We start from the raw sequence: 20,804 nt of genomic DNA, 5'->3' as shown, positions 1-20,804 counted from the left end.
TACCCAGAAGTCACCTTAGGCTTTGCAGAAAACCGAAAAGACCACTTAACTATAATGAAATACGAAAACACTAATCAATGAGATCAAACGACCACGGTCTTTTAATTCTATATCAAAAACTACTGCCGTGAGTTCATTGCTCCGTTAGGAATTAAATATTTTCATTTGGCGGAGAAACAAATTTCAAATATCATAAAACATGATAAATATCATCATATTGTATTTCAACAATTAAAAACAAACATTCTAACACTTGATAATGCTCTGTCAATACAAAGTTCATTACACGATGAAACAAATTAAACTTGGTAACACCATCACATATCAATATTTTAAGAATTTAAATTAACCTGATTAAAATTTACTGGCTGATTTTTTTCAGGCTGATTTTTTCATGCCAAAAATTTCCCGTATTTTTCTGGGCATTTTTAAAAGTCTTCAGGGTTTCCAAATTGAACTTATTTTAAATATCGGTTTCTTTGTACAGGACCTTTGAGGGGTTAAACCACCAACTTTTATTAAATTTCACAGTGACCAGTTCATAGTTTAGGAAACCAGGGTGCAATGACCAGATTAGTAACATTTCTAATAAGAAAGTGGCAGATGTTGGTCATTTGTCGTATTTGAAAATAATAATTTTTGACCACAGCAAAGATAAAATCCCTTCTTATTGTTGGTTATATTAGCCGATACCTTCTGTTAAAGCAGATGTGACAAAAACCAGTTAACAACTAAGGCCACCTTTTTACTACCAAACTGCTTTGAATAAAACAACGTAGCAGAGTCATGACCAATTATCTATAAACATTTAGGCCACCCTTTTTTCTACCAAATTTCTTTGTAAAACTAATTTTGAAATGAAATTAAAATTTGATGTTTTTTGTTGTTGTATTGTTGGGTTCTTTCATGAAATAGTCCTCATATTGCCTGTTAATATTATGCTCCTAGGCCTAAAACTAAACTTAATCAAATTAAAGTTAAATACATATAAAGACAGATTATTTTTTTTAAATTGTGATAATTTTCATTATTTCATTTTTAGTTCTCGGAGAATGAAAGATAATTTCTTATACCTCCTCCCTTTATACTTCAATGACTAAAATATTAAAAATCAAAGGAATTTTTAATCCTTCTTTAGCAAGAAATTAATTAAGACCTATTTATTTTCCATTAAATTCTATCTCAGGCCAGTTAATACTTAATAATCACGTCCCAAACTAATCGAAGGACAAAGTCCTTTTATCATGACAATCCATTTACTTCAATAGAAACACGGCCTTATCGCAGGTCATCTTTTGTTCAATCATTGACAACACACTATGTCTAATCCATTATAAATCAGTTAAACCTGACAATTTCATTAACAAACCCATCATGGTCAAACTAATTCCCTTATGAAGGCGAGGCTGTTATCTGTCAAATGTCCAGTGTCTACCTGAGGACAGGTGCAAACGATGGTCACTATGATAATAAGGATGACCCACTACTTTTCACCTGCAGGCAAAACATTTTACAGTCAATTAAATCGGACTGGTCAAAAATAATTATCTTTTACCTATAGGCTGGAGTTTTTATGGTCAATTAACCATAGTGGTCAAAATATTATTGAAACAATTAGTATTACTTGACTAGCTCATTTGTTATATAATTTGTACAAAAAAAAGTAGCTGTCCTTGAAAAGTGATTGATAGTTGTAAACTTTTATGTCATTTGGTCTCTAGTGAAGGGGGCTGTGGAGCAGGATCTGCCTACCCTTCCGGAGCACATGAGATCTCCCCAAGTTTCTGGTGGTGTTCGTGTTATGCTTATAGTATTTATTTTTCTATGTTGTGTTTTGAGTACCATTGTTCTTCTTTTTCTATTTTAGCCATTAATTTGTCACTTTATTTGATTGATGAGTTTGGATGTCCCACTGGTATCTTTCATCCCTCTTTTGTCTCATTGGCAATCATCTTTTTTTTATGTTTGTTTAAACTAGCAAGCTTTGCAGCTGTATGAAACTAAATCTTAAAAATTTGTCAACCAAAAGATAGTTACTTGTCTGACACTCTATCTATTTGACTGGAGTCTGGGAAATTCAATATGTCTGGGGAAAAACCATTATCAATTCCAGAGATCTTAATGCATTGCTATAAATGGACCTGTGTCTGGACAACTGCATTATCATTATGACTAATCAGATAAAACAAGAATGTCCATAGTACACCTAGCCTCTCTCTCACTATCATTTCACATATTCATTGGATCGTTAAATTGGGGTAAAAACTCTAATTTGGCATTAAAATCAGAAGATCATATCATAGCTGGGAACATGCATACATGTTCTAAGTTTCAAGTTGATTGGACTTTATCAAAACTACCTTGACCAAAGAATTTACCCAAAACCTTGTAACCTGAAGCTTATTAATGGACAGAACAAAAGGATGTACAGATTTAAAAAAAGAAACATAATGTCCATAGGTGGAGAATAAAAATATAAGATGTTGTATGATTGATTGACAAAGAGACAATTCTCACCCAGAGAACTAATGACATAGAACTTGAACAACTTTAGGTCAATCACAGTACAGACTTTAATAATGAGCAAACTCATACATCATTGCAGGCTATATTTTAAAGACCCTGAAATGGCAAATGTAAAACATTTTCAAAAAGTAACTAAAGACCTGACAACAAAATTTAACAAACATCCTAAATTTTGACTTCATGTACTATTTATTACTAAAATAGCATTGAGACATCAGTGCAACCCTGCACTGCAGACATATGCATTCTGGATAAAAATCACACACAATATTAATTGATTTGTATGACAATAAATTCATGCAGGCATGGAACTCATTGAGATTCAAGATGATTTTGAGGATAAATTAAAAAGATTTATCAAATCACATCACTCATGATTTTTAATAAAGGAAAGTCACGGGGACATGGATGTCACTGGTTTTCAAGAGGGTATTAAAATCATCACCACTATACTAATGTTCCAACTACATGTTCCCATTCAAATGCATTCATTGATCGTCTAAAAAAAAGGGGGGTGGGGGTTCTACCCCCCCCTCCCCTCTAGAAACACCACTTGATCTCAATGATACTTTTAGTATATATAATGTGGATTCATTATTCGTAGGATACCAAATTTGTGGTTTTTCCCAGGTGGTTGAACCACGAATTCGAATGTTCAACAAATTGCAAATTTTCTATCAGAGTTTATGCAGACATTGGCAAATCCACAAAATCAAATATCCATGAAAAGCAAGTTTTCTGCAATGAACGAATGTAAAGTATATTAGACAAACTTTCAGGACAGATAAAGATTTGAAAACAACTTGCCATATATTTTGGTGACTTCAACCCATAAACTAGAGCAACCTTCAAAGAGAGATTCTAAACTGTCATGGGTATGACTTTTATTTACTTATAAATATTAATATCCTACAGATATTTCAAATAAATTGATCATTTTAATTTTCATATATTTGATGAACTGATTCCTATCATGAGTTTGATGGGAAGAATATTTCATATCCAACTCGGATCAATTAAATAAATAATGATATTCTGAGTACTTGTCTATCTACAAATGTCCTCATGTCATCAATAGAAGATATGTCAATGTGTGCAATTGTTTCTCCATGGGTGGTAAAAGGTTATGATTTCTTCTGTTGCTCAGTCCATTATCATTAACTTGGATATGTATGATGGCTTGTTTCAATGCTGAGACATTTTCACATATGTGGTTAAATCTGGCCCAGTACGGCAGTAGTTTCAGAGGAGATGATTTTTGTAAAAGTAAATGACGATGGATGACGGGCGACAGACTACAAGTGATTAGAAAAGCCCACTTGGCCCAAGGGCCAGGTGAGCTAAAACATTTAGACAATTTTTGGTGTATATTTTTTTTTGATTTTCGACCATCAAGAAAGCACTTGTAAAAATTGAAAATGACACCAACAGAGAAATACTCAAATATAAAATTGAATTAGAAAGCCAGATGTCAGTTGTATAATATTGAATATCCCACAAATTTCTTCTCCTTAAGGGATTTCTGGATCTATAAAGTTCTTAATATAAACATATGTTCTTAACTTAGACTTCAAAGGCTTTTGGATTTTATTCTATAAACAACCAAATATTACCTTTTAAGAAAATAGTTTCAATAAAACAAACATTAACACACAAAATAAGTCACAAAGTCAATATATCTGATACACTTATTTATTTGTAAACCAAATGTTAAAATAAACCCTTGGGTTAAAAGCAATATCAGCCTTTATTTATACAAACTCCATGTAACATATGAACACGTAAATAATATGCTTAACATTGACTTCAAATTTAAATAACAGTCAAACTGGTCTATGTAAAAGTCTGTTATCGTCTATCAATTTAAAATCAGGCTAAGAAAAAGAAAATGTTGCATAATCAGAGTATTTTTGTTTTGCTCTGTGTTGAAGGCCTCAGTGTGACTTTGAGACGAAGAACAGCAGTTAAAGCGCTGTTCCTTTGCTAATATTTATGTGGTTTCAGGCCTGTAGCCAGGAATTTCCAGAGTGGTGGGGGTCTGTTGGACTCACTAACTTGACTTTAACAGTTACAATTTGAATAGAACATTGACTTTAACAGTGTTTATTTTCAATATAACCCCCCGACCCCCCTGGCTGCAGGTATTTTTGTTGTTGTTGTGCATAAAATGATTTTGTGTCATATATGGATACATCATTGACCTAGAGTTAACCATTATGTATAAAAAAAACAGGTCCAGATCAATATATAGGACCTGAAACTCAAAGTACCCTGAAGGCTACAAGTCATGCATATTCATAAGACGACAAATTAATAAAACTTAATGAAAGTGATAAAACTTATGAATGTATAATCTAACATCGAATCAGAGATAAAAATAATTGATTTATAAAAAATTAAAAGTAATACTATCCATGACACAAATTTGAATTGCTTTTTATGACGAGAATTAATAGTGAAAATTTAATTTACTACAAAACATTAATACCGCTGTTAAATCTGTCAGGAATCGTATTCTCACAGTAGCAATATTTAAATTATTAATGTTTTGTTGTTCCCTTCCAAATAGAAATGACAATAAAACTATCATGTCAACTATAAATTTAAATAACTTTAAATCAAGAATGATGCAGCAAATTTTAACCATCTCAAACATTGATTGTCTTCCAAAGGACAAACCCCTAACAGTGAGTCAATGAAGGTTACTTTATCCAGAAAAGTGCCTTGAATGCATGAAATTTATAAAGTGTTGTTTATATTATACACGTTCAGGGTGGATACCTCTGCTGGTGGAATTTCACTTCCTGTTCATATTATTCATGCTAAGGGTTGATACCTCTGCTGATGGTCTATATATCAGTTCCCCAAGGAATTGTCTGCTCAGTGAGTTTGAGTTCCAAGGTACTGGCCACTCAGTGTGGATACCTCTGCTGATGGTCTATATATCAGTACCCCAAGGCATCATCTGCTCGATGAGTTTGAGTCCCAAGGTACTGGCCACTCAGTGTGGATACCACTGCTGATGGTCTATATATCAGTACCCCAAGGCATCATCTGCTCAGTGAGTTTGAGTCCCAAGGTACTGGCCACTCAGTGTGGATACCTCTGCTGATGGTCTATATATCAGTACCCCAAGGCATCATCTGCTCGATGAGTTTGAGTCCCAAGGTACTGGCCACTCAGTGTGGATACAACTGCTGGTAGACTATCAGTTCTCCAAGGCATTATCTGCTCAGTAATTTAGAGTGCTACGATACTGGAGCCCCATCCGCAATGTCATTTTCTATGTTCAGTGGAGATTGCAATTGGACTTCATCAAAAACTAGACCTCAACCAAAAACTTTGACCTGAAGTGGGACAGACGGACAAACAAATGTACACTCAGACAAGAAAACATAATGCCCATAAATTGGGCATAAAAACCTTCCTAAAATTGAGACTTCATAAAAAGAAACTGAAGTGTTCCCTCTGACAAAGATCAGATTTGGCTTACTGGTATATTAACTATTGAATACAAAGGCCTAAAGCTCTCAATTTTACCCCCCAACAAATTTAGATTGTATTTCTTGGTTAGCATTAAGACTTATTTGTTCTTCTTTGTTATTAAGGTGGTATGGGAGTCTAAAATAAAAATGATAGAATTTGTTCATACTTTGTCAAAATTTAGTATCTATTGATACATGTTCAAAAATATTATAAAAATGATAGGTCACCTCGCATTTTCTCAAGCTACAGGTTGTGACAAAATGACAAATTTTGTATGGATTATACAGAAAAAAACACCATTTTGTGAATAGAAACTAAACAAAATGATAGAATTGTAAAATAAATTAGGAAAAGATTGCTTTCATACAATGCTTTGAGAATATCAAAAGAAAAGATAGGGTCACCATACGTTTTTTCCCGCAAAAAGACAAAATAGGAAAATTTCATGTAGAGTCCTTCAGAAAATGCACTCTTTTAGAGTTACCTCCCCTTAAAATGCGAATTTGAAAATATTCAAAAACAACCAAAAATAATCTACACTTGTAAAAATATTATAATTTCTAAGTTATATTCTTATAAATTGGTTCTTTTAAATGAAATTTCACATTAAATATCTTAATTCCTGAATAAAATTTTGCTAACTTGATAGAAAATATGGACCTTAGATTCTAATAAAGTTTACAGACAATTGCAAAGTGTACCCTATCGTTAATAATATAAAGTCAAGAAAGATAAAACAATATTTCATAGAGATAATTATTAAACTCAGACATCTTGTATCAAATATCATGTTTAATCGTATTATTTTTTTGTCATTTGGCTCATCGCCAAGGCAGTTGTCGCATCATTTGATTGGTTGTCAAGGCAATTGTCGCATCATTTGATAAGTTATAGGACAGTAAAGTATGAATAATTGACAATTTTTACTGTGTAAAGACTGCAAATTATTGAATTAATTAGGAAATGTCAAGTCTATTGTCTTTTCTCAATAATATTTTGTTTTACCAGATTTAGATTCATATCGAGTTATAAAAGTACCAAGCTATTAGATCCAGAGGGGAAGATTTTATTCCAGCAAAAATAATCCCTTGATACATGTAATATGTTAGGAATTATTAATTTTTTCTATCAATTTTTTCTTAAAAAAGAAAAAAGCAATGAATCATTTTCATCAACAACTATTCAACATGTACCACATATAACATTGAGACAAGTGCTTTTGACCATCCACAAGAACTTGCAGTCATCCTATGTTCTGTGCTTCAGTACTTTGATTGACTCGATCTTATAAGTCATAATTTCAGTATAGCTTATGATTCATTTTGATTGTAAGATTTTATTTGTGTAAAGAACCCCTGTACCTTCTAAAACCTAAATACTTCTCAATGCTTAAAATATCAAAATATTTCAATTGCAAGCTGTTGTTCAATTGTTACAAATTTCAAAGAAAAATATTTAAAGTAAGCTGGGTTAAGATTGATTTTTTAAAACATCAGATTGATTTTCTAAAGTCAATTCTTTTAAAAGTGATTTCTTATAAAAACATGAAGATTTCCTTTAATACTATGTCAACAATGCAAATATCAATATTTTCTTAAAGTCACTGAATATCAACTTTCATTCAATATGCTGGTTAGCGTCATTTCAGTCTTTGGCAATGAGTCTAAATTATCGTGTCTTAAATTTTCTTGCTTGTGCTAATTTGAAATTAGAAACTTTTGTATGCATTTTTGACTGCAATTTTATTAATGATGATTAAATACATTTTTTTTAATACAAATCTTGAGATTAAAAAACTAGAGGCTCTAAAGAGCCTGTGTCGCTCACCTTGGTCTATGTGAATATTAAACAAAGGAAGCAGATTGAAAATTGACTACAAAGGTCAATAACTCCTACAGGGGTCAATTGACCATTTCGTTCATGTTGACTTATTTGTAGATCTTACTTTGCTGAACATTATTGCTGTTTACAGTTTACCTATATCTATAATAATATTCAATATAATAACCAAAAACAGCAAAATTTCCTTAAAATTACCAATTCAGGGGCCGCAACCCAAAAAACAGGTTGTCCAATTCATCTGAAAATTTCAGGGCAGATAGATCTTGACCTGATTATCAATTTTACTTCATGTCAGATTTTCTCTAAATTATTTGGTTTTTGAGTTATAAGCCAAAAACTGCATTTTACCCCTATGTTCTATTTTTAGCCGTGGCGGCCATCTTGGTTTGATGGCCAGGTCACGCCACACATTTTTTAAACAAGAAACCCCAAAGATGATTGTGGCCAAGTTTGGATCAATTTGGCACAGCAGTTTCAGAGAAGAAGATTTTAATAAAAAAAATATATAAAATTTACGAAAAAATGGTTAAAAATTGACTTTAAAGGGCAATAACTCCTAAAGAGGTCAACTGACCATTTTAGTCATGTTGACTTATTTGTAAATCTGACCTTGCTGAACATTATTGCTGTTTACAGTTTACCTATATCTATAATAATATTCAATATAATAACCAAAAACAGCAAAATTTCCTTCAAATTACCAATTCAGGGGCCGCAACCCCAAAACAGGTTGTCCAATTCATCTGAAAATTTCAGGGCAGATAGATCTTCACCTGATTAACAATTTTACCCATGTCAGATTTGCTCTAAATGCTTTGGTTTTTGAGTTATAAGCCAAAAACTGCATTTTACCCCTATGTTCTATTTATAGCCATGGCGGTCATCTTGGTTAGTTGGCGGGGTCACCGGACACAATTTTTAAACTAGATACCCCAATGATGATTGTGGCCAAGTTTCAAATAATTTGGCCCAGCAGTTTCAGAGGAGAAGATTTTTCTAAAAGATTACTAAGATTTACGAAAAATGGTTAAAAATTGACTATAAAGGGCAATAACTCCTAAAGTGGTCAACTGATCATTTTGGTCATGTTGACTTATTTGTAGATCTTACTTTGCTGAACATTATTGCCTTTTACAGTTTATCTCTATCTGAAATAATATTCAAGATAATAACCAAAAACAACAAAATTTCCTTAAAATTACCAATTCAGGGGCAGCAACCTAACAACAGAATGTCAGATTCATCTGAAAATTTCGGGGCAGATAGATCTTCACCTGATTAACAATATTACCCCATGTCAGATTTGCCCTAAATGCTTTGGTTTTTGAGTTATAAGCCAAAAACTGCATTTTACCCCTATGTTCTATTTATAGCCATGGCGGCCATCTTGGTTAGTTGGCGGGGTCACCGGACACAATTTTTAAACTAGATACCCCAATGATGATTGTGGCCAAGTTTGGTTAAATTTGGCCCAGTAGTTTCAGAGGAGAAGATTTTTGTAAAAGTTAACGCCGGACGACGACGACGGACGACGACGGACGCCGGACGCCGGACGCAAAGTGATGAGAAAAGCTCACTTGGCCCTTCGGGCCAGGTGAGCTAAAAATGTCTGCAAATTCATTCTGATTTTCTTTATAGCTGAACTCAGGTCAGAATTATATCAATACCATATTCTATCAATCTTCTGATTAACTTTAAAACAAAAGATGGCCCTATCATAAAAAACAAGCTTTGAATTCAAAATATATTTTATAAACTCAAGGGACAGAAAAATTGTGAGAATTCTATTAATCTTCTAGCTAAATGGGAGGAAGATAAAAAACATAATAATATTTTCGACAAGTTTGTTTTCTTATTTGAATAGTTTAGCACTAGTCCTTTTGGGGGCTTTTTAAAGCATGCTGTTTGGTATTAACCAAGGCTCTGTGTTGAAGGTCGTACTTTGACCTTTAAATGGTGTACTTCTGCAAATTGTGACATGGATGGAGTTGTCTCATTGGCACTCATACCACATCTTCTTATTTCTATGTGATATGATTGTAAATGAGACAACCTATAATTCATTAAAGTTCCAATGATATACAGAAGTGGATGTTAGCAATTATAGGCAACTATAGGGCCTTGCCCTTCAACAATGAGTAGTTAATGCTCTTCAACTTTGTACTTATTTGGCTTTACAACTATTTGAATATGAGCATCACTGATGAGTCTTGTGTAGACGAAACGCGACTCTTGCATACTAAATTATAATCCTGGTACCTTAATTGATGACTAACTTTTTATATCTATAATATTAATAATCAAAGTATTGATCCCATTGTTTATTGATTTCAAAGTTACTAAATTCAACCAAGAATGCTATAAAAAAAGTCCCACTAATAAAAGAAAACATGCCATATATATATGTACTCTCTTAATGATGATGTTTTGTGGTTAGTTGCCAAGATAACATAAAACATTTCTTTATCTTATTTATAGTACTCTGAGATATTTTAGTTATTCAGTGAGCAGGGGCGTTTTTAAATTATTGATGCAAGTTCCTTATTCATTGTCACAACAAACAGTCTAAAATTAGATATTAAAGTCAATTTCTTTGTACTCTCACTTGATAAAATCAGCTGATCAAAAGGTTTTAAAGTCAATGGTAGTTGTTTTTAATAATTGATACAATCGTCAAAACAAACACCGCAACACAAATGAATGATGAAATCTCTGCAATCTCGCCTAATGTTTTATTAAAAGGTAGAAAACGTACACAGTATCTAGAACAACAGAGTCAATTTTTAATAATTTATAAAATTAGCTTCTTATTCATGCATATGTATGTCACAAAAAAAACATGTCTAAAAGTTGATCGTCAATTTTTTGGGCATATAATAAAGGATAAAAATAGATGAAAAAGATGAAACAGTCAAAAGTAGTTAGGACATCATACAGCTTAGGCTTTTTATGCAAATTCCCTTTTCACATAATTTCATTGTCACAAAAAAAAAACCAATAGTATACAAAATATATTTTGCATATATTCAACGATAAATATTAGATTAACAGATCAAGAGAATAAAAATAAAGTCAATACAGATGGGAGTTTTTTTAATAATTGATGAAAGTTCAAAAATTAATTGATGCAAGTTGCATATTCATACTAAGTCATTGTTATTTAAACAGGCCATTACAGAATAACTTTTCATACTCTCTCATTAATACATACAAGATTAATGGATCAAAAAGACTATATACAAAAGTTTTCTATGAGAATGAAAAGTCCAAAGTACAGTAGGTTTTTTTAATAATTGTCACAACAAACTGTGGTCTAAAAATAGATAAAGAGATCTATTTCTTGGCACTTTCAATAGTAGTCAGTACAAATAGAGTAATTGATGTAATTAACGTTCCTTATTTATGTTATTCATTGTCACAACAAACCTCTAAAAATAAACAACATATCTCTGATGAGATCAGCAGATCAAAATGAGGAGAAATAGCAGTACAACAGAGTAATTTTTTTAAATAAGTGTTGAAATTAAATTCAATCAAACATGGAAAAGAAATAGATTTAAAAATCTTTTTCATGGTACTATCACTGATAAACTTATACATCAAAGAGGAAAAAAGAAAACAGTTGTGAGAAAAGCAGGGTGACTTTTTTCAATGATTGCTTATTCATGTAAATTAGTGTCACAACAAACAGGGTATAAAAAAGGATATGATAGTGTGTTTTTTTTACCCTCACTAAAAATATTTTGATGAAACAGTCAAAAGCAACCAACAAAGAATGGGCGTTTTTTAATCATTGTCACAACAAACACACTCTTTAAAAATACATTTTTTTTTCATACTATAAATGATGAAAAGGATTAAATATCAATAATACAGAGGTGTTTTGTTAATTGATTCAAGTGCTCACAAACATGGTCTAAAAATAGATAATGAAATTAACAATTTCTTCACTCCCCCCCCCTTTTTTTTCATAAAATCAGTAGATTATAAAGATGAAAAGTCAACAGTACAAACACAGGCGTTTTTTTTAATAATTGATGCATTCATTGTCATTTTCAACACTTTCTAAAAAAAGATTACGGAACCCATTTTTTATTCTCTGACTGATAATTGGATAAACCAGATCAAAGGATGAGAATGTTAACATTAAAGGTCGTAACCAAGGTATATAAATGAAACATCATCGGAAGACAAATAAAATCGTAATTTGTGAATACCAAACGTGCATTATCCACGATAAACTTAATCAACCTAGAAAATGGAGAACAAAGATAAAGTAGATAAAGACCATGATCGGTGAACTGTGACCAATCTCCGATCGGTCCTAGAATCCTAATGAAGCTCCAGCATAGATTAGAGTTATTGATCAGAAATAACATATATATACCTTTCCAACCTATAATGGAGAAAAATCTATCAAAATAAATTGGTTCTGTTTCAATAATCAGGAGGTAACTAGGGATTTCTACTTCATTATAGAGATGACATGCATATTCTGTTTAGAAACTGATGAACATTTTAAAAAAGACTACTAGGATCCATACTTTTCACTCTTCTATGGGACATAATGTAAGATCTCAAGTAGTAGCCATGATAAAGTAATAATAAGAGCCATCTTATAGTTTTTTTTAAATTAAAGATAGAGAGCCTATAAATACTGGTAATTTATCATAATTTTTCCAATGGAAAGATGCTTTTTCTGCTGCATCAAAAATGACATTTGGACATTTATCAAACTTATCTTTATCTCACGACTAGGTAATTATATTTTGCCATCAACTGATTAATTAGTCTTTTATAATAGGATCAATGCCTCAGAATCGGCAAACATTTTTCATCCTTGAAACAAAACCCCAAGTACTTTTAATAGGATCATGTTTGACAAAAACCACCTTTGAGGATCATTTACTACAAAAATGTCCTTTGATAAAGGGAAGTACTCTTTATGTCTCCTCTAATTCACATTTTACAAAACAAGAAAAATAATATTTAGACCAGAAAAATTACATGATGGGTGTTCTGAAACATATCCTCCAAAATCAATACAAAAGTAGTTTGGTTGGGTTAACGTTGCAGCTTTTTGTTGCTCAATCTTTTGGGTTTTTTTGTACTATTGTTTTTTTGTTTTGTTTTTTAGCAAGGCATTGTAAATTCAGAAGCCAATGATGGCAGCCGTAGATTTGTTTTTAATTAATCATGGGTTGGGCATTTGTATTCAATTATTTTATCTGGAGCTATAGCATAATAAATGATATGGACAGATTTGTTTATTTTGCTTCAAAATATAGATAAACTATCGTGTACTTGGCTGGGGGACTATGGCAAGCACAAGCAACGAGCGACGAATAAACTTTACGTTGTTTAAATCAATCTTTATTTCATCTCCATGCTTTTGCACTGGCAGACGACAACTCATATATTGACAATAGCTAAAACATGTTCAACGTTTTCTGACCTTAATGTATAAATTGTGTGAGGCAGTCCCGATAACCAGAAGACCCAAAATAGGAATATAACAAAACATTGATTGTATTCGAAATATTCTGAGACAACAATATGTCTATAGTACACAGATGCCCTTCGGCACTATCATTTTCTCAGTTCAATGGACCATGAAAAAGAGGGGAAATCTCTAATCTGGCAATAAAATTAGAAAGATCACATCATTAGGAACATGTGTACTTAGTTCCAAGTTGATTGGACTTAAACTTCGTCAGGAACTACCTCGACCAAAAACTTTAACCTGAAGCCGGTCAGACGGACAAACACATGAACGGAGGCACAGACCAGAAAAAAAATGCCCATAAATGGGGCATAGAAATCAAAAACAAGATCCAAAACACTGTGAATTCCTGAACTACATGTACCTGATCGTATAAGAAAAACCAAGGAAATCACTAGGTCATACAAAAAAAAGATGAACAAATGTAAAGATCTTTTATGTAATTCAAATACTATTTTTCTTATTCCAAATGTCAACAAAAATCTTTTCCTTATAATTTCCATTGAATTCAAATTCAGATTTCAAAAATTAAAATCTACAGTATAAAATTTCATCAAAGTAAACAAAGCCTAAGAATATAGTATTATAGACAGTACATTATTTTCAATACAGATTTACAAATAGGTATCCAAAACATTACAGCGCATTGCAAGCACGGTATTAAAAATAATGGCTCTTAAGTGTAAAATGAAATTCTTATTTGTAAATTAAAATACAATTCTCTTGTCCAAATGTAAGAAAAAATATGTCCTTATATTTTCTGGATAAGAAAGGCCTAATATCTAATATTTTTCCATTGAATTTAAATTGAGATTTCATAGAACAGAATCTACCTTCATCTTAAATTTCATCAAAGAAAATTTTAACCAAAGAATAAAGGCAGGAAATAATATTCATAAGAGGTTTAACACAAAATTGTCCATTCTAATCACTAACAAAAGAAAACTAATATCCACATCAAGACTGCAAGTTCAAAAGGTCCGGCTTCATTAAGATATAGTGAGAAATCAAACATATCTTTAATTTAATCAAATGCACCATTCCTTTGATCTTTTATAATCAATACCAAATCTTCATTAGCTATGCATCATATACATAAACGATCATAAATAAATTTCTTTTACAGCATCATCAGCTTCATGTACCTTGTACATAAAAATAACATCTTAAGGCTTGTTAACATTTTAATAAAGACTAGGCCACTGAAGTCTGTGGTTGATATTTGATTAACGGTAATGAGTTATGATGAAGAGACAAATATTTATTGCCATTAAATGTTTTAACGTCAGGAAGTTATGACAAGACAACTATAGTTATGTGCCATACAATTCAATGTCTTAATGAAAACAACGGATGCTGACAAATACTGACTAATAAATACAATCTTGTTAATTGACGTTGCCACAACCTTCTTTTGTTTAAAGTAAATTTCAATAATTTATTTCAACACAAACTCCATCATGAAAGTATAAAACATCTAATTTAAAAGTAGCTGTGGAACATTAGCTCTTGTGGTCTGTATTCTTTTTTTTTTTTTTTTAGGTCCCCCCGCCTTAAATTTTCAAAAAATTCATAAGAACTATGGTTCTCCTGCAGATAATTTAGAACAGGTAATTGACCTCTATTCCCCCAAACTGTTCTCCATCATCAATGTACCCACCTTTTACAGATTCCTTTTAACCATGTGTCTATAGACCTGAAGTGGTAAACTGTATTGCTGAAACTTTTAGCCTCAAATTTGTAGTGGTCCCAGATCTGGACCTTGCCATTATTCCATCGAGCACCAATAGTCTTGGGTCCATGTCCTAGCCAGATTTCTACATGGGTCATGAAATGCTTCTGGTTTGTGGCTGAAAAAATATAAAAAATATCTTTATAACATTATACAGGAGTTAAATTTAACATCCTATATTCATAATCATAATTCATAACAGACAGACCATGTCATGGCAAAAACTAAAACTAACAAAAGACAGACAACATAAAATATACACAAACCCCAGCAAAAACCTGGGGTGATCTCAGGTGCACTTGAATGATCTGCCTGTAATTTGCCAAAGTGGCACCAGTATAGTGTTGGACAACCAGGTCAACCTCTGCTGATATTAATGTATTTTAGTGCAGTGAAAGCTTTAACAGAAGTCAAAATTTCTAATTTGCATCGTAAAATATTTATTCTTCTTCATAAAACACAAAAATTGCCTCGAATAGAATTTTAACAACAGAGAGGAGCACCGAAAGAGCAGAAGGGAGCTGAGCTTTATATTTTGGACTAAAAGCCATGACACTAATAAATATTCCTTTTTTAGGCCCAACTTATCATTGCTTTTCAAGTTGCTTGATAAATCATTGATGTACGAAACAGCTTGAACAAATATCTTGTTATAATAGTAATACAAGCAGGTGTTACATATTTATATGTTAGATGACAAAATCATTTGTTTTATAAAATGGCCATTACACATATATGTTACATGTAATATTTCCTATTAGCAGGTGGGCAAAATTCCCAAGTACATGTACAAGCTACATGTTATATTACCTCTTTATAGGTGGGCGAATTTAACAAGTAGGACATGATTTTTAACTAACTACTTTTGGTTTTCTTAATTGACCTAAGGTATTGTTTACTTTTTTAGTACTCAAAGAGTACAAACTGTGTGCTTTAAACAACAAATCCTGTACTGGCTGGACTCTGAGTACATGCTGTGCCCCTTTATTTTGCACCAACTAGGACACTAACATATATTGTTATTGACTAGCTAGGACACTAACATATATTGTTATTGACTAGCTAGGACACTAACATATATTGTTATTGACTAGCTAGGACACTAACATATATTGTTATTGACTAGCTAGGACACTAACATATATTGTTATTGACTAACTAGGACACTAACATATATTGTTATTGACTAGCTAGGACACTAACATATATTGTTATTGACTAGCTAGGACACTAACATATATTGTTATTGACTAGCTAGGACACTAACATATATTGTTATTGACTAGCTAGGACACTAACATATATTGTTATTGACTAACTAGGACACTAACATATATTGTTATTGACTAGCTAGGACACTAACATATATTGTTATTGACTAGCTAGGACACTAACACGTATTGTTATGCGTTTACTTTGTTTACATTGGCTAGAGGTATAGGGGGAGGGTTGAGATCTCACAAACATGTTTAACCCCGCCACATTTTTGCGCCTGTCCCAAGTCAGGAGTCTCTGGCCTTTGTCAGTCTAGTATTATTTTAATTTTAGTTTCTTGCGTACAATTTGGAAATTAGTATAGCGTTCATTATCACTGAACAAGTATATATTTGTTTAGGGACTAGCTGAAGGACGCCTCCGGGTGTGGGAATTTCTCGCTACATTGAAGACCTGTTGGTGACCTTCTGCTGTTGTTTTTTTCTACGGTCGGGTTGTTGTCTCTTAAAACATTCCCCATTTCCATTCTCAATTTTTATTCCCTTTTTTGGTCTATAATTATAATTCCTTTTGAAGAAGCTTGATAACTCATAATTGAATGAAACAGCTTGAACAAATATCTTGTTTTTATGGTTATACAAGCAGGTGTTACATATTTATGTGTAAGCTGACAAAATCATTTGTGTTATCAAATGGCCATTACACGTGTATGTTACATGTAATATCTCCTCTATACAGAAAGGCTAAATTCTGATATATATCCTGATATGACATTAACTACAGTACATTTAGTTTTCTCTATTGTGTTTGTCAGTGCCTTTAAGAAAGGACTAAATAGAATGAGTTTTTTTTATTGTAAAAGGCTAAATTCCCAAGAAGGACATCAATTTTACAACTACAGTATTAGTTTTTCTCAATTGGCCTATGGTATTAAAAACTTTCTAAATACTAAGAAGAACGAGCTGTGCTCCTCTATTTTGAACTTAATAAGCTTAGACCAAAACATATATATTACCTTTTTTGGCCTAAGGTTATCATGGCTTTTGAAGAAGCTTGATAAATCATCATTTATGAAACAGCTTGAACAAATATCCTGTTTTTATAGTTATACATGCAGGTGTTACATATTTGTATGTTAGATGACGAAATCCTTTGTTTTATCATTATTGTATGTTACATGTAATATTTCCTATTGACAAGATTTACAGGTGGGCAAAATTCCCAAGGAGAACATGAAATCAACTACTATACTTTTGGTTTTCTCTATAAAGTTTGTCAGTGCCTTTAACAGACAACTTTAAGATATGGGTTTTTTCATTGTTGAAAGAGGTTAAAGGTGGTCTTTTCTTAACGATCTTGTTTTCTCATTGTTGAAGGCTATAAGGTGGTCTTTAATAGAGTATCTTATGGTTTATCATCAGAAAACCAACATATTTCATACTTTAGCCTTCAAAAAAAAAATTTAAGACTTGAGGTTTATATGCTGTTAATTTTTAAGGTAAGTTTATCAAATATACCTAAAGGCTGGGAAAAGTGAAGAATTGTAAAACAATTAAAATATCAATGTTTCCAAGGACCTGCTAGACCACACTCCAGCTTTGCAAATCTCCAATTTAAAAAGGGGCATAACTCTAGGATGGTTATTGACTCACTGTCTAATTCAACTTTGTCTGCAAGTTTTCTTTCTTTCAATGTGTGTGAGTTTCTCAAAATATGCACAAGACAAACTTCAGTTAAAACGTGAAAACAGAAAAATAAAGTGGGACAGACTGAAGTAGGACTATCAACGGTAACACTTGATGCCTTGTTACTCAAGGTAGGGAAATAAAAATAGACATTGAGACCCTTCTTTAAAATCTCCCATTAAAATATCATCATCTTCTTTCTATTATTTCCAATTCACCTTATAAATCATCTTTCTTTTTTCATATCCCTTGCCCCTTTCCTATCATCTTCCTTTTATCATTTTTCCTACTCCATCAATACCATCTTCCTTTTATCCATTCCCTATCATAACAACATATAAATTTGTCACCAGTAACGGGTCAAGACATGTGTTCATTAAACAAATGAGTTACCATGAACCTAAATGTGGACGACATTAATTATAAGTATGACAATCCAAAATAAATATGCACTAAGAATAGAGGTGATGTTTCCCAAAATTAATTTAATGTGTAAACATAATAGGTTTGTTTTGGGTTAGTTCTAATCTCGTAATCTGGATGTCATTTGAATGTTTTAAGTTATGAATGACATAGTTAGACAAAGAAGTCAACAAAAATAATTATCTAAGTAGTCAATAAAAAAGTCATTGTGAACCATTTGCTGTTTTAAAGGTTTTAAAAGAGAGAGGAAAGATATCAAGTTGAAGGGTTCGTGTGCGTTAGTCTTTAGTTTTCTATGTTGTGTCATGAGCACGATTGTTTGTTTGTTTGTCTTTTTCATTTTTAGCCATGGCGTTGTCAGTTTGTTTTCTATCTATGAGTTTGACTCTCCCTCTGGTATCTTCCGTCCCTCTTTTGAAAACAAACTGACAATGCAATGGAAAATATAAAAAAAAAATCAAAATACAAACAGTATACAATACACAACATAGAAAACACATGACTAAGCAACAGAAACCCAACCAAAAACTGGGACTAATCTTTAATTGTTGGCTGATCTTTAATTTACTCCAAAAATGTTTCATAAATTTTTAAATATGGAAATAACAATCTATCAAACTCATTTCTTTATTTTGTATTTTTCGTAAACTAATTTTTGTGGAAGCAATTTTCAAAGATCCCAGAGATCTGTCTGAAAAACCATCATTTCTATATATAGACTAAAGTAATACTAAAGCAAAGGAGTAGCCAGTTGCCCTATATATAATACTTAAAATAGTTCATGTGAGGATGTCTGTTTCAAAACTTAAATTGTTTGAGTAAATCTAAATCTATACCTCATTTTTTTATGTATCTGCAACATATGTCACAAATAAATCTAAAATAGGAACAGACTTCATTTCATTTCTAAAAAATGTTCGCCGGAGAAATAATCTCTACTTGACTTATTTCTCTATCCAATTGTATTTTAACCACCATTGAAATTTTTAAATTCAAATTTGTTCATATGTGTTTACATATATACCGCTGTACAAAGAATTTTTGGTGACTTTTTAACTTAATAATCCCTTGGTTCTTTGTGTGTGGTAACATTAAATAAATGCTTATATAATTAGGTTTAAAATTCTCTTTCGCTGAATTTAACCCATTGAAACACATGCATGTTTGACCTAATTTCATCCATGTTGAATTACATTGCGCTCCGTAGGGCAAGATACAGCATAATAAACAATTCAGCTACAGAGAATAAACAATGTCTTGTATTACAGATTTCTGCCATTTTGACAGCTAAAATGATGAAATATTCAAATTGTATTTTTGACAATTATTAATAATCCTCATAAGCTGTCGCATAGATCATTCAAATTTTGCAATTCATTTAGTTTTATTTAAATGGCTTAACATACGACTTTGAATAAATAGAAATTCCAAAAAGTGAAAAAATGAGAGAAAAAATCAAGATAGAAAATAACCAGGTCTACTTACACCCCATAATTAAATCTTCAAAAGTTGAAGAACAATTGTTTCAAAGATATCAAGATCAAGATATTTCAACTGACAATGTAATCACCCTTTACCTTATCAAACTCTACAGTTGTATGTCCCCACCCTTCATACCTTGGAGATTCTCATTTTTTTTAATATTAATTTAGCATACAAAAGAAAGTATCACGGGATAATACACGATCTCCTGTTTTCATATCTTTCCTAAACTCTACAATATTTTGTTTCCACAACATTTTTCACATGACCCCTTGATAATTTTAGGGTTACAATCAGTTCCCAGCATATTTCTATACTTTACTTTTAAATATCCAAGCCGATCCTACCCCTTCCCTTTTAACCACAGGGGATCCAAACTGGACATTCAGTTGTCTGTCACCCTTTCCACTTACTAAAGGGAATCCCCAATGGGAGGACATACTTACATTTAGGATTAGTATAGGTCCCTGACATAAACACAAGGTCTCCAGGCTTCATATCTTTCTCTGATTCTATTATATGTGGCAGTGTGTCGAACATGTAGGCCTGGTTCCATGGTCCTATAACAAAGCCAAAGTCTTTGGCTAAGTCTCGTACCACTTGTCTAACCAAACCACAGCAGTCTAGAAATAGTTTGGAACTGTACTCATCCGCTGAAAATATAATTTGTTAATTCATTTTTCATTTCTTTAATTTTTTGCTTAAAACTTTCTGTTATAAATTATCAAATTTGGTTCGTCAGATAAGTTCATGCTCTTTTTTTGACTGGTGCCACATTTGCTGCAGGATCTGTTTATCCTCCTCTCTGGGGCACATGAGATCACCCCAATTTTTTGTAGGTGTTTGTGTTGCTCAGTGTTCAGTTTTCTATGTTGTAACTTGTGTTTTGTGTACTGTTGTTTGTCTTTTT

At 32.1% G+C, this 20,804-nt stretch overlaps 1 protein-coding gene across 6 annotated transcripts in view; it reads right to left on the bottom strand.

Annotated features, from left to right (window-relative positions):
* The window catches only part of LOC134692870 (probable beta-tubulin polyglutamylase), a 130,763-nt gene that overhangs the window by 73,393 nt on the left and 36,566 nt on the right, over positions 1-20,804 (bottom strand). For all 6 annotated transcript variants that reach the window (XM_063553485.1, XM_063553480.1, XM_063553481.1 and 3 more), the window contains 2 exons: positions 20,341-20,547; positions 15,018-15,207 (listed from right to left, as the gene is read on the bottom strand). In XM_063553485.1, the coding sequence (XP_063409555.1) occupies positions 15,018-15,207; positions 20,341-20,547 (397 nt within the window). The remainder of the gene's footprint in view (positions 1-15,017; positions 15,208-20,340; positions 20,548-20,804) is intronic.

This window comes from Mytilus trossulus, chromosome 12 (assembly GCF_036588685.1).
Source record: "Mytilus trossulus isolate FHL-02 chromosome 12, PNRI_Mtr1.1.1.hap1, whole genome shotgun sequence".
Taxonomy (NCBI): domain Eukaryota; kingdom Metazoa; phylum Mollusca; class Bivalvia; order Mytilida; family Mytilidae; genus Mytilus; species Mytilus trossulus.
The sequence above is the reverse complement of the archived record's forward strand: the minus strand, read 5'-3'. Positions and strand labels throughout refer to the sequence as shown.